General features: G+C 35.1%; 3 protein-coding genes across 3 annotated transcripts; 2 read left to right on the forward strand and 1 right to left on the reverse strand.

The window, feature by feature from the left end:
- Positions 1-619: 619 nt before the first annotated feature.
- Positions 620-6,103, forward strand: LOC115975397 (50S ribosomal protein L21, chloroplastic). Its single transcript, XM_031096161.1, has 5 exons — positions 620-1,095; positions 1,614-1,694; positions 4,493-4,594; positions 4,724-4,798; positions 5,836-6,103. Exons 1-5 carry the CDS (start codon positions 754-756, stop codon positions 5,905-5,907), a joined length of 672 nt encoding a protein of 223 aa, XP_030952021.1. The 5' UTR covers positions 620-753; the 3' UTR covers positions 5,908-6,103.
- A 2,515-nt stretch (positions 6,104-8,618) lies between these two features.
- Positions 8,619-9,786, forward strand: LOC115963438. Its single transcript, XM_031082437.1, has 4 exons — positions 8,619-8,760; positions 8,937-9,165; positions 9,218-9,437; positions 9,589-9,786. The coding sequence occupies exons 1-4, from the start codon at positions 8,619-8,621 to the stop codon at positions 9,784-9,786; spliced, it is 789 nt and encodes a 262-aa protein (XP_030938297.1).
- A 2,405-nt stretch (positions 9,787-12,191) lies between these two features.
- Positions 12,192-12,986, reverse strand: LOC115975310. The gene is made up of 2 exons (XM_031096042.1): positions 12,688-12,986; positions 12,192-12,594 (listed from the first exon to the last, which is right to left on the reverse strand). Exons 1-2 carry the CDS (start codon positions 12,814-12,816, stop codon positions 12,382-12,384), a joined length of 342 nt encoding a protein of 113 aa, XP_030951902.1. The 5' UTR covers positions 12,817-12,986; the 3' UTR covers positions 12,192-12,381.
- Positions 12,987-15,205: the final 2,219 nt, after the last annotated feature.

The raw sequence follows: 15,205 nt of genomic DNA on the forward strand, positions 1-15,205 counted from the left end.
TACCATATATATCTTTATTTTTTTTTTTCTGAACTGTAACCTCGCCAAAACAAAATATAAATAAATTTCTTTTCCCCTCTCTGTTTCACTTTGAGGCATAAGTAGAAGTAATCTTCTTAATATCCAATTTTTTTTTTTTTAATTTTATATATTTACTTCATCACATATTTGTATGTATGTCTTTATTTTAAACAAGTATATAGTTTTGAATGATTTTAGCTGTTCAAACTTTACTCTTTTACTTTTATTGTGTGACAAACATCTTTTTTTTTTTTTTTGGTTAAAAAAAATAGGGACCTTTATGGTTATATTACACCCCCGGCAGGACGACGGTCCGGCATGGGCGCAACCCGTTTTCCTATCAGACCGTGTGGGGGGTCAACCCCACTAAGGATGCCCACCAACGGACTCCTGCAGATAGCGAGACTCGAACCTAGGTGTGATGTATGAAGTGAACGAGCCTTACCCACTCAGCCAAGCCCCTGATTTGCGACAAACATCTAGTTAACTTATTTTCCAAAAATTCTAGTTAGACAACTTGACAAAAAATAAAAAAAAATCTTATATGAGTATATTGGTTTGAATAGAGTGACTGTAGCATGAAAAGTGCAATTTGAAGGGCATATGGGTCATTCGTGGAGAAACGGATAGGAATAGGATAGACCTGCTGCTTCCCAGCGTAAAGAAGAGAAGAGTGAGACACAAAAGAACCAGAGCTGTGAGCTCTGAGACAAGAGAGAGCAAATTGCAACAATGGCTTCTGTGACACTTTCCTTATGCTCATCTCTCGCAACCCATTGCAGAATCTCTCCAAAGCAAAACCCATCAACACCAGCACTCTCTTTCTCTAAAAATACCAATCTCACCTTTCTCTCTCTCTCTTCCCACAACCACTCTCGCTCTTCTTCTTCTTCTTCTTCTTCTTCTTCACACACATTCCATTTCCTCCCCAAATCCTCAGAATCAGAAGCAGCCGTGCTCGATTCCGAGACCCAATCCCCCGAAATCGATTCTCCAGAGCCTGAAGCTGCTCAAATCGTCGAAACCTCCTCAGAACAAGTCCCCAAGCGTGAGCAAGTGTTCGCTGTGGTCATGGTGAGTAATGGCAAAACCGCAATGCTCTATGCTTTCTTTTAGTGATTTTGAGGTGACCCATTTGATAGTTTTATTGTTATTTTCTGTTTTTGGAGTAATTTTTTTGCTTACCCAGAAGATGTTTTGTACTGTTTTACATATATTTTAGTGTAGAAAGATAGCTTATGTGTGTTTTCAGAGTAAATTTCAATTCCCAGTGTTATTTTCTTTCATAATTAATTAGTGTTTTAGTGTAATTTTGTCCAACAATGCTATAGACTCACCAAATTTCACAAATTTCACAACTTGAGGTGGGAACAAAATAACTTTCACTTAGTGCAACATCACTTTTATTGTGCACCTATCACAACTTGCTACTTCCAACAATTGTGAAATTTATTGTGTCATTAGACTTGTTGAATTTTGGGGATACGGATGATATATTGATTATTATTTTTGTCTTTGGAGTGCTTTAAGGATATATACGAATCATTATGTTTATTCTATGAGCGTGTTTGTTATGTTTCGGCCTTGTTTAGGTTGGATCACGTCAATACATTGTATTTCCTGGTCGGTTTATATATACTCAGAGGCTCAAAGACGCTAATGTCAATGATAAGGTATGTATTGAATTCCTGTGAATTCTTGTTTATTATTGTTGATTGCTTGAAATCTTATCAAGTTTGTTGCACTTTACGGAAAACTTAATAATATATTATCTTTGTCTTGTCTTTAGTTGGGTCGTTTGATTTGAAACCTTTTTTCAATGTGATAGTAGACATTTGTTTCTCAACATTTCTAATGCTCCTTGTATGTTGAATGACAAACACAATGCTACCCCTTTGTGCAAATTATACTTTATCTATTAATTAATTTATTTCTTTTAGAAGCATTTTGTAATTTTAGTTGCTGGGCTTTCCCTGCGATATCAAAACTTCCTTTCTTACCAGGAAAAAAAAAATCTGTTATTGGCTTAATCCACCAATTGATTTATTACCCTACCAACCCTGTGTTCTAATATCAAACAATCATATGATTTATATCCCTAAACAACATAACTTGAATCTATTTATGAATTATCATTCCTAGTTTTCTTATCTATCAGCACCTCTTCCTTATTTTTTCATCAATGGGAGCTACCTTATCTTTAAACAATTTTCTTCATTTCATATCCTATCTTTCCTTATATTTTTACCTATCCATCTTAACTCTAATTCCAAATACATTTATTTTATGAACAAGTTGCTTCTTAACAGCCCAACATTCAATACCATATAGCATAACTGATCTTATGTCTTATAAATTTTTTTTCCTTTAACTTCATAAATGTATTTTAATATTTCACAATACCCCTGGTGTGCTACTCCATTTCATCCATTTTGCTCTTATACCGTGATTCATGTTCTCTTCTATCTCCCCATTCTTTACAAATTGCACTCAAGATATTGAAAGCTCTCACTTGTTGGAATATCTTGACCATCAAGTTTTACAATCCCTTCACCTTTGTTTCTAATTTTTCTTTTCCATTTTCTAATACAAATAACCTATGTTGAGTGCTTATTCTTTCTTCTAGCATCACTTTGCTATTGCTACCCTCCTTTTTTGGGATTGGGACTGGCAATGAGCAAAAGAACATTAAGCATTGACATAGGGGAGTTAAATTACTTATGTGATACTTAAATTTGAATTTTCACTGTTAAGACTTAAGAGTAACTACATTGAATTAATTTTATAAACAAGAGTTTATATCTCACCCAAAAGTATTGTTATCAATGTTTAAGGAAGTTTTAAAATACTGTCCATAATAGTAAAAAATGTTAGTTCTGTTGCTATGAAATGGGTATGTATAATTATATAAAACTATTTAAAACAAATCAAAGTTTATGTTTTGAAATATAGTGTTGTCTAAGATGTGGTATAAATTCAAATTCTAAGCACATCTAAATGATAACAATGTAATTAATTCTCGTGAGTTTAAACATTCAAAATCAGTAACCCTTTAAAGTCAAAAATTTTCAATAGCAGGATAGACCCTTATTGACTCTTCAATGCTGGAACATATGATAGTGACAGTGACTCCTTGTCTCATAACAAAAGAAAAGAAAAAATATAAATAAATGGATTCTTTTGAGAGCAGCAGATGTGGGCTCACCTGAATTACCTTCTTTCAAAGAGCCCTTAAGAGTCTAACAATTTGGCCTGGAGAAGATGAGAGGAATTTACACCCTTATTACACTCTCAGCACTATGGGCATCCTCTAGGAAAGAAATACACCTTCATGCTGGTCTTGCTTTAGCACTCTGATGCTTTCTGCATGCGTATTAATGACAAACCAAAGTGATGAAATAGACAAACTTCTTGCATCAAACCTAGAGCAAAGAGTATAGCTTGTGGACATGTCTTCTATGCTGTTTAAAAGATAGCCTATGATCTGTAGAGAAACTTTTTATGAATCACTTGTGATTTTTTGGCTTGTTCACAATGACTATGATCTGTAGAGAAACTTTCTTTTGTTTTAATATATTTACACTTTCTATAAACAGTAGAAATTTTAAATCATTGTGCTTATGTCGCTGTAATTCCTTCTACACATGTTCATAACTTGACGTTTTTGTTAAATGTCATCATGGCATTCCAGAGTTAAAGGTATCTCCTTATCTTAGCATATATGAATATGAAACTAGGATATCACAGAGTAGAGATATGCCTTTGTGTCCCTATTTTACTTTAAGAACCTCTCATTCACACCTCAAAAAAGGTCAAAATGAAAGTGAAGAGCTCTTATGTTTCCTGCATAACTATTCTCCTATTTTATATTAAAAAGGGGCTAGTTGTAATTGTTTCGAAAAGGGTTATTAGTAGTATATGAAAAGTATGGCTCTCTAATCCATTCTAATGCATGATGAATTTGAACATTAATGCTTTTCTTCTTCTCTTGGTATGATTGTGTCAAATATCTTCCCATAATAACATCCCAAAATTGACGTGGTTACAATTTTTCCCTTTTCAAACATAAAATTCTTTTGAGAATTACAGATTGTTATAATTTAGAAATGCTTTACTGTTATGAATGCATGGATGCTCTGTGTGACCACTTTGGTACTTAAAACACATTAGGTTTTTAAGTTTTTCCAGGGCTGCTGGGCATTATAATAATTATTTTCAACATTTCAATGTAGTGAGCAAGTCCTGTTGTTGAAACATAAATCTATCTGAATTTAGTTCAAGTGTAAAACAAGATGGTCTGTCTAGCTGCCTTAATGAGAGTATTCTTTAATTTCAATAGTTTTAGCTATGAAATATTTTATTTTTATACTTATCAAAAAAATTTATTTTTTATTTTTATGGAAGCTATGAATTTCTTATAACTTTGGCTTTTTGACTCAATTAAGTTGTTTGAATTTTCATTCTTGTGCAGATTATCCTAAACAAGGTGTTGCTCGTTGGAACCCGAAACAGTACCTACATTGGAAAACCAGTGGTGACTAATGCTGCTGTACATGCTGTGGTTGAAGAGCAGGTAGTTCATTATCTCCCGATACATATAATTAATTGACCAAAATAGTTAGATACATATCATGTGTATCAGGAATGTAAGGCCTGATTATTGTTGTCGTCTTCCTCCATGACCTTTACATCTTTAATGCAGGGTTTAAATCCCAAAGTAATTGTCTTCAAGTATAAGAAGAAGAAAAACTATCGGAGAAATATTGGTCATCGACAGGTATCGTATAAAGTTTACTAGTATCATTGATGGTAAAGTAGCCACTGTTAATGGTTTATTGCGTATATGTAACTCTGGTGAATGTGTAAAGCAACTGTTATCGCTTAAAAAAAAGGGTAAACTATGTATTTGGTCTCTATCATTTACATTATATTTCAATTTGGTTCATAACCTTTCAATTGTGTCAATTTGGTCCCTAACTTTTCAGTGCTATATCAATTTAGCCCTTGTCGTTATCTCTTGAATGAAAATTGCCAACGTGACTAATGACCAAAATAAAATATTAATTTATTGTCACGTCATCAATTTATATCTAAGAGATAATGATAGGGACTAAATTGATATGACATTGAAAATGTTAGGGACCAAATTGACACAATTGAAAGGTTAGGGATCAAATTGAAATATGGTATAAAGGATAAGAACTAGATATGTATTTTACCCAAATAAAAAATTGGCACTAAAACAAGGACTCAAGGAGTACAAGAAGGTTACCATATCATATATGCATTATGCACTTGGCATTAGAGTTGTTGCTCTCTTCCAACATATTTCCACTGTTATCTCTCACTTGTTTGCAACCAAAAAAATGAACATGATAATTTCATTTTAAGCTCACAGCTGTGTTGCGGGAGTAACTGTCCAGCCCTGTGCCATGGGGGTTTTATGACAGAATTGAACCCAACTGCTCCTTGGTGGTTGTAAATTACCACCGGGTAGAGACACCTGTGGTCAAGCTTGAGACTTGAGTCGTGTTGCCTGCTAGAAAAATCTCCTTGATGGGTGAACCTCCCATTTTGCTATTTCCATCCTAGCTACAATCCACAAACACAGCAATAGTTCAACTCATATGATTTATCTATATATATAATTTAGCTATGTACTTTCATAAAATATCTTTAATATAATTTAAACTCATTCTTCTGTTGGCTAATCTTGTCTAGAATGATTTGAATGCTACTCACTTTTGCAGCCAAACTCATTCTTCTGTTGGCTAATCTTGTTTAGAATGATTTGAATGTTACTCACTTTTGCAGCCAAATACAAGGATACGGATAACCGGTATCACTGGCTATGAGGACTATCCAGCTGTCACGCTTGAGTCATAGGATTTCTTGGTGAGGTTAAGATTGACATCTGAATGTTTTGTGGAGGCTTTGATCTCACATTTTGTATGTAATTTCCTATGTAGGGTAGCCCCAGCAATGAATTATAAAAATTATTTTGTGCCGAAATGAATTTTTTCAACTAGAATTTGTTGTGTACATCGTGTTTGATGCATATCAGTGAATTTTGCTTTAGTGAGATACCTTTCTTGGCCATCCATACGCAAGGTAATAGTGTCACACGCAATTTAATTTATTTATTAAATAACTAAAATCCTTAAACCCTTCAATTCCATTTAAAGACATGGTTCAATTTTACCAAAAACAAATAAAACAAATAACCCGACCCGATTCTTTCAATGTTTTTTGCCCTTGAATAATCACTTCATTAATATGAATCAGACAAAACTAACATTAATAGGAATCAAACAAAACTAGCAGGTCCATACCATCTCGTTCTTCTAGTAGAGGAATTTGTTTCACACAAAGCGGCATTATTTCTAATGTGATGGTACATTATTAACTAGCAGCAGCATAATTCCTCTACTAGAAGAATGAGATGATACATTATTTAATTTTTTTTTTTAAAATCGTATCTTTCTCTTCACATACAAAAAAATTATCCATTTTTTTCTTTCATTCTCGAGAAACACAAAGAAAGGATAAAAAATGTTTTGTATAATCTACAGTAACTTGTATATTTGCATAAGCTCGGTAGCAAAATCCCATTTTGCACAATTGATACATAAACTGACGTGGTTTTTTTTTTTTTTTTGGTGATGTGAATGCTATATGAAACTATTTTTACATAGGTTCACATATGAAAGGATAAAGAATTTATTACTTCTACTACAGAGAAATCCATTATAAGTATCTTGACTACTACTTACTCTAATACTTGCTCATCATAAGAAGGAAAAAATTAATTTACAAAGAAATCCACTACAATGTGTTTCCTTCACATCTATATTTTAATACCATCATGGCAATAATTGAAAAAGAGACAATCAAAAGCATCCTGTTGTGGGCCTACATGTCTGGATCATTCATTCCTAAATTCTCAACAGGGCAACTTCTAACTTGTAGGAATTTCTTAGGAGAAATTGCACTTTACCCACCTATGATTTGGCCCGTTTTAACAATGTCCACCCATGATTTAAAAGTTGTCACTTAACCCACCTGAGGTGGGCTCAGTTAGACCCCCATTATCCACCTCTGCCCTTTCCGTTAGAAAATCTCATTTACTATATAAGCCAAAATTAGAACGCAATTAGAACCCTAAAAAAGGACCGAGCTCTGTTCCCTCTCTCTACCTTCGAACCTCCAAAAATCCCCAAACCCATAATCCCTTTCTCTCTTTACTTTGATTGCCAAACCTTAATTCCTGAACACTTGCAAGAAAGGAGGAGGTGTGCTAAAGCTGAAACTTGGGTTTTCCTCTATATCAGGTATGAAATGAATTTCTAGGGTTTACCATTGTTGTGTTTATTCTTTTTCAATGTGTAACGATTGATGAAAGTGATTCGGATTAAAGTTTTTCTGTCATAAAATTAGTGGTTTACCATTGTTTAGGTTTTGTTCTTTTATAGTTGACATTGATGACTGTGATCCCTAGGAATATTTAGGTTGTCTGTGGTCCCATGGAGACAAATTGTTTAGTTGGTTGTGTTTCATGTCTCTGACCCCACGTTACCTGGTGTTTGTTGTGCAACTGAAATTATTTTGCTTTTGTCATTGGTGCTCTCTATGCGTGTGTCGGTTATGTATTTAATTATTGTTGTTTGTGCATGTGTTTTAACTCCTGCAGATGGCTGCTGAAATTCGTTTTGATTTTACCATTCACTATAGTGGGAATTTTGAGTGGAACCCTGGTTTAGAGTATGTAGGTGGTGAGGTATCTACAATGGCTAATATTGATCCAGATCTACTAAGTCATTTTGAGATACAAGACATTTGTGCTGAGACTGGGAGACCCATTAACAGTAGGATTTATTATTTAATACCTGGTGGTGACTTAAAGCAAGGGTTAAGGTTAATTACTTCAGATGATGATGTGACCTACATATGTGAACTACCTGCTGAATGGCCAACAAATGAAATCACACTTTATGTAGAACTTGAAGTTGAACCAATTGCTATTGAAGAACCTATAGTTGAACCAGATCAACCAGTTGCAGTAGACCAATCATGGGAAATGAATGATGAAGATGATGATACTGATTGTGAGGAGGTGACCAATACTGTTAGATCATCTGTGGTTGACCAAAATGATGTTAGTGAAGAACCTGTTGAGGGTTTAAGGGATGGCGGTGTTGGTGGAGTTGTGTATGTGGATGACCATGCTACCGATGGACAAGCTGTTGGTAGTGATCAAGCTATTCATGTGGATGAACCTGATTGGCTAAAGGAAGGGTATGAAGGACCAGATTATCCTAATGACATATTTGGTGCTTAGAACAATTAGGTGCCCAATGAGAGAGCATGAAAGAGATACTGAAAATGTAAATGAGGGAGATGGTGTGAGAGAGCTAGTTACAGATAATGGGAAGAGACCAGAAACTGTTGCTAGTGATCAAACTGCTGCCAGTGATCAAGCTGTTGATACTAATGATTGGGCTAAAAAAGCTCTTGATGATAATGACACTAGGAGCATAAACAGTTCAGAGGATGAGGATAAAAGGGTGAGATGTCCAGAGTTTAATTAGAAGACTGGCATGAGTAACCCGAAGTTATGCAAGAGTATGAAGTTCCCAAATGGGAAGGTGTTTAGGGCTGCCTTGAGGGAATATGCAGTGAAAAAGCCTGTGGACATTAAGTTCAAGCTTAATGAGAAGACAAAATTTCTGTCCACTGCAAGTATGAATGTGGTTGGAGGGTATATGCATCACAGATTGCAGGGGAGTTAACCTTCTAGATAAAAACCATGATTCCAACTTGTACATGTGGGAGGACATTCAAGCATAGCCAGATCACTTCTACATATGTGACTAGGAAATACTTGGATGATTTCAACAAAAACCCTGATTAAGCAGTTTCTGGTGTGAAGCATCGAGTTATGCAGGATGTGTATGTGGACTTGAGCATAAATCAAGTGTACAGAGCTAAGAGGAAAGCTAGAGAGTTCATACTAGGTGATAAGAGGTTGCAGTATGGAAAGCAAAGGGACTATGCAGAGATGATAAGAATAACTTATATGGGGAGTAAAGTGATTTTACAAACTGAGATTACTGAGCCTAACACACAACCCAAGTTCAAGAGGATGTATGTGAAATTCAATGCACAGAAAGTTGGATTCTTGGGGAGGGGGGTGCAGGCCACTTGTAGGATTAGATGGTTGCCACCTGAAGGGCAAGTTTGGTGGACATATATTATCAGCAACTGCAAGGGATGGGAATGACAATATTTTCCCTGTTGCATTAGGTGTAGTTGAGCAAGAAAATAAGGATTCTTGGGTGTGGTTTTTACAAACATTTGCAGATGATATTGGGAGGCCAGATGAGCTGAATCTGGTGTTCATTTCAAATAGGCAGAAGGTAATACATTTCTGTTTTTTTTATTCTTGGATTCTTGCTTTTTGAGACTGTCATTACATTTCTGTTTTTTGAAAGTTTTGTTTTTATTCTTAGGCAGATGGTGTTCATCTTTATTCTTTGGATGTTTTTTGATTGTATTTATGATAACCAGGGATTGATACCTGCCATGGAGATGTTGTTTCCAACAGTTGAACATAGATTTTGTGTGAAGTATATTTATAACAACTTTAAGTTAAACTTCATGGGTTTAGAATTGAAGGCTGCATTATGGAGGTGTGCTGCAGCAACAACAATTAGGGAGTTTGAGAAGAGAATGCAAGATATGAAGAAATTGGACAAAGAAGCATGAGAGTATCTAGTAGACATCCAATCAACCTAATGGACCAGGTCACATTTTACTTCAAGGGCCATCTCTGATTGTTATGTGAACAATTTTAGTGAGTCATTTAACTCTATGATACTAGAAGTTAGGGATAAGCCTATCATTGCCATGCTAGAGTGGATTAGGGTTAGGTTGATGACTAGAATGTACAGTAAGAGGTCTAGGATTGAAAAATTCACTAGTGACATATGTCCAAACATAATGCAGAAGCTTGAGCAATTGAAAGTTGATTCTAAGTTATTTTCTGCTATTCCATCAGGTTGCTATATATATGAGGTTGATAATGAGTATGAGAGACATGTGGTTAACCTTACAAGAAAGTGTTGTACTTTTAGAGTTTGGACTTTGATAGGAATCCCATGTAAACATGGTGTTGCAGTAATCTATAAGAACCTAGAGAGGCCTGAGGATTATGTGCATGCATGCTTTAGAAAGGATGCCTATGTGGCTGCATATAAGGAGATGATTACTCCACTGCCTGGCTAAGATGAATAGGTTGAAACCAACCTTCCTGCCCCTGTTGCTCCAATTGTGTACAAGCCTCTAGGTAGGCCACCAATGAAAAGGAAGAAAGATGCAGATGAGCCAAACAACCCATGCAAAGTTTCTAGGTCATACAGACCTATAAAATGTGGGTTTTGCCATCAGGAGGAGCATAATTCAAGGAGGTGTAAGGCTGGAATAACTGGTGAGACACCATGGCAAAGGAGACAGAGACTTGAGAGGCAAAAAAAAAATTGTAAGTATAGCAATAATGTGTTCACTATGACAATTATATTACAAATCTATTTCTAATGTAAGGCTATTCTGTTTGTAGGGACAAAAGGGACAAGGGACAAGCAGCCAGCCAGCTAGCCAGTCAGCCATCTAGGCAACCACCAAGGAAATTTGTAAGGTAGCCAACCAGGCAGGCAGGCAGTAAGTAGCCTGCCAACTAGCTAGCCAACCAACTAGCCAGCTAGCCAGCCAGCCAGACAACCAACCAGCCAGCCAACTAGCTAGGCAACCACCAATGAGGTTTGCAAGGCAGCCAACCACCCAGGCAGCTAATCAGGCAACCAATGAGCAAGCAAGACAGTCAACAAGATTAGCAAATAAGAAAGCCAACCAGGCAACCACCATTCAAGCAAGGCAGCCACCTAGATCTGCAAACAAGGCAGTCAACCAGCAAACAAGGCACCTACCTGGACCAGTAAACAAGAAGGCCAAGCAGACAACCAATCAACCAACAAGTGGGGTAGCTAGTCATTCAACAAGAAAACCAACCACTTATCAAGCAAGTCAACCAGCTACATTGGCAGCCAACTGAAACATCCGCTTCAACTTCAAGCAGACCACCACCAAGTAAAGCACCTACAGCTCAATGGTTCTTATGCAGCTAGCCCTCTCATACTTCTAAGGAAACATGGGACACAAGAAAACCTCTATCTCAGGTATATACACAAACACAAACATCACCCTTTATATGTACATAAAACACTAGATCAGATCTTGATATGGAGTTTCTGTGTATTTTGTAGCCTCGAAGGGGGTTGGTACCACCAAGGGTAGTTGGGAGTAGTCATCTGTTCTTATATGAGATAGGAGGTGGATTAAGAGCTGAGACATCTAGTGTAATGTTCTTAACAGGCAGGGGTAAAGGCAAGGACAAGGATAAGGGCAAGGTCTTTGGGAAATGAAAATTGAAGAATGTGGAAGCAAAAACTTTACTTTACTTTTTTTGTTATTGTGCTTGTCTGATAGTGGCATGTCACCACTTTTTTGTTTTTTTGTTATTGTGCAGAACTTTATACTGTAAAGCATATTTTGTTAGTCTTAGTAGGGACAGAACCACCTATTATATAGATGAAATTTGGCAGTGTTTAGCTATTAATGTTAGGTGGAGTCCACTTATTTTGAACAATGCTTATTAATATATAGTATAGTATGAAATGGTCTTACTTTAAAACATACTTCTTTATGCTTCTTCAATTAATGTAAACAGAATCTTGTGGGGTGCATGTCCTTGCCTACCCTATTGATGTACAATATATACAATCTTTATAAAGAAGAACAGATTGCATACCTTATTCAAATTACAATAACACATTACATAAAGAACACATTACAATATAACATTACACATTACATAAATAAGGCAACATGCTCTATTCAAATTACAAGATCACATTACATAAAAAACACGTTACAGGGCAGCATTACACATTACATAAACAAGACAACGTGCTCTATTCAAATTACAAGATTACATTATATAAAGAACAAATTACATAAACAAGGTAGCATTACATAAACAAGAACACATCACATAAAGAACAAATTGTATACTTTATTCAAATAAACAACAACATTACATGGTGCCAATACATGGAATACACTTGTCAGTGGTAGTACCCAAAATTATACAATAACTACAACAACTTACCTTCAAGGCAGACATAATGGCTTTGTTCCAAATTCTCTCATCCTACCAAAAAACCACATACAAAATAGCAAAAAACTCCCATGACACAACAAGTGCAAATTTGTACTTCTGTAACTTCTCTTTAGCTATCCTCTCTCTCATCCTAGCTTTTTCTTCCCTTTGCTTGGCTTTGTTTTCCTTCTCAATAGTTGCTGTTTCCCTATCAGTAGCCTCTTTTTCCTTTTCCTCTGCAACTCTTGCTTGATTCTTGTACATACTGAATCTTGCAAGGAAAATGGGTGCAACTTCAGATCCACGCTTACATGTTTTGCCATCCAACCACCTAAAGTATTTACAATTAGTTCATCATCCTACAAACAAAATCAAATTAGGGTTATTCATAAAGCCAACAAAACCAGAAAATAAAAAAGGAAAAAAAAATATGAAAACCAACTATTACTCACCACATCATAGTAGCTGCACCCATAAAACCTTCTCCCAAAATTGTTCCAGGTCAGAGCAGTCCATAGCCGGCAACTGTCAGCAGAGCATGAATGGTGATTGGAACCCGAGTAATAACTTGAATAAGACATGTTCAAATTTCACTTTGGCAATCAGAGTACAAAGGGAAATGGGTTTGGGGGTTCGAAGGTAGAGAGAGGGAAGAGAGCTCGGTCCTTTTTTAGGGTTCTATTTGCGTTCTAATTTTGGCTTATATAGTAAATGAGATTTTCTAACGGAAAGGGCAGAGGTGGGTAACGGGGGTCTAATGAAGCCCACCTCAAGTGGGTTAAGTGACAACTTTTAAACCATGGGTGGACATTGTTAAAACGGGCCAAACCACAGGTGGCTTAAGTGCAATTTCCCCAATTTCTTATTTTCCCTTTTGCAACTCAAGTGGTAAGTGAAATATCTGCACTTATATGGTATGGCTATCACCACATCGAAAAATGAGATGTTCATAAGTGCACATCTCTTTGCATAGAGCCTTAACTATTCATCTATATAACTATATGATTCAACAATTTTGACTCATCTAGCTCAAACTGAAAATATCTACAAGTTCAAAATCATATAGATAAGTTTAAAAGAAATTCAAAAAAAAAAAAAAAAGGCATATGATGAACCTCTATGATGTTTCTTATAATCGAAAGTTGAGTAATAATGTATATGTGAAATGACTACGGTTGCAATTGATATTGGGCTTCTTCTAAAATTTAGGAAAAAGAAGATTCATTAATATAAACAATTGCAGACTAAGGAAAAATATCAACAAACCTGTTATCAAAGCACATGAAAATTTCAGTCACACTCAAGGTCTATTTGGGATCCATTTATTTTGTTGAAACTGAAAACTTTTTGTTGAAAGTACTATAGATAAAGCTAAAAGTTAGTTGAAATAATATAGTAAGACCCATGAATAGTACCAAAAAGTGCAGTAAGGCCCATGAATAGTAGAAAAAATAAGTTGAATAGTAAAATAAACTGGTTTTTTAATTTTTTCCAAACACACACTCAAACACCATATTATCACACATTTGTAAGTTACTATATATTGTGGTCTCTAAATTATACAATCATTTTCAAGTATTTGTGCAGCTTGTTTCATCTGAGTTGGAGTCAGTTACTCTAAAATCCAACATTAACATAATAGTCCAAAAACATGTCTTATTTTCATCTTATATAATTAAACATTAGATCAAAATGCATTGCATTAGTTTTAGGGAAAATGCAGATGACTGGGGTAAATGGAGAACCAGTAGCAAGATCTCAATTAAGGAGATACTTACAAAGTGAAAGAAAACCACAACTGTTAAGAGCAAAAGCCTTCAAGGAGAATATGAAGACCAATTCTAGTATTTTTTTGTGGGTCAAAGTGGAATTTATCAAATATAGCATATAATAAAGACATTATGATTAAAGTGATAAACACAAAAAGAATAGAAGAATTAAAAATAAATTAATATCCTTAGAATTTATAACAAAATATTTAAATGCAAGCATTTTATTCTTAGCATTCTGATCATTTATGCAGTATTGCAATTTTCATCTTAATAGTATGCCTAAAAAATTCCTACTGCCATTCACAATTTTACTGGATGTCTTGCAAATGGGTCACACATACGGGGAAGCTTCATTTAGCAACAAGTGAAAATAAAACATATTGCAAAGATGAAAAGAAAAGCTAGTCAAATGGGATCGGAAAAAGTACTTCTGCTGCATTATATAAATCCCATTTCCATTCTTCAACCAACAAATCACATTAAGTGTGTGTTTGGCAAAAATTAAAAAACTAGCTTATTTTACTATTTAACTTATTTTTTCTACTATTCATGGACCCCACTGCACTTTTTGGTACTATTTATGGGTCTCATTATACTAATTCAACTAACTTTTACTTTTATCTATAGTACTTTCCGCAAAAAGTTTTCAGTTTCAACAAAATAAGCAGATCCTAAACAGACCCTAAGGTAAGAATTAAGAGAGAGAGAGAGAGAGAGAGAGAGAGAGAGAGAGAGAGAGAAGTTCATCACTAACAAACCATATAACAAATACTCAAAGCCAGGAGCGATATACATCGGAATAATTTAGTTACTTCCCAAAACTGATGTCCACAATAAGAACTATCCAACCCATGTAGTTGAAATTATTTTAGTTATTCTAGACTCTTCAACATATCAAAGCACCTAGCAATAGTCAAACAATTATCCAAGCCTATAATGCAAAAAAATAGGCAAATGAAACTCAAACATTCCCCTGATGATGGCAAATCTTAAAACTCTCGTGAGCAAAAGTAAATAACTCCTTAATCGGCCACATATTTGAATGTATCTAAAAAGTAGTGGATTCAATGGGTTATAGTACGATAATAAATCATAGGACATATTACAAAACTATTTTGGACCAATCAAGGCTATTTCTCTATATTAAAAAAAGAAAAAAAAGAAGAAGAACACAAGCAAATCATTAACACAGAAAACA

The sequence above is a fragment of the Quercus lobata genome, chromosome 2, assembly GCF_001633185.2.
Source record: "Quercus lobata isolate SW786 chromosome 2, ValleyOak3.0 Primary Assembly, whole genome shotgun sequence".
NCBI classification, from domain to species: domain Eukaryota; kingdom Viridiplantae; phylum Streptophyta; class Magnoliopsida; order Fagales; family Fagaceae; genus Quercus; species Quercus lobata.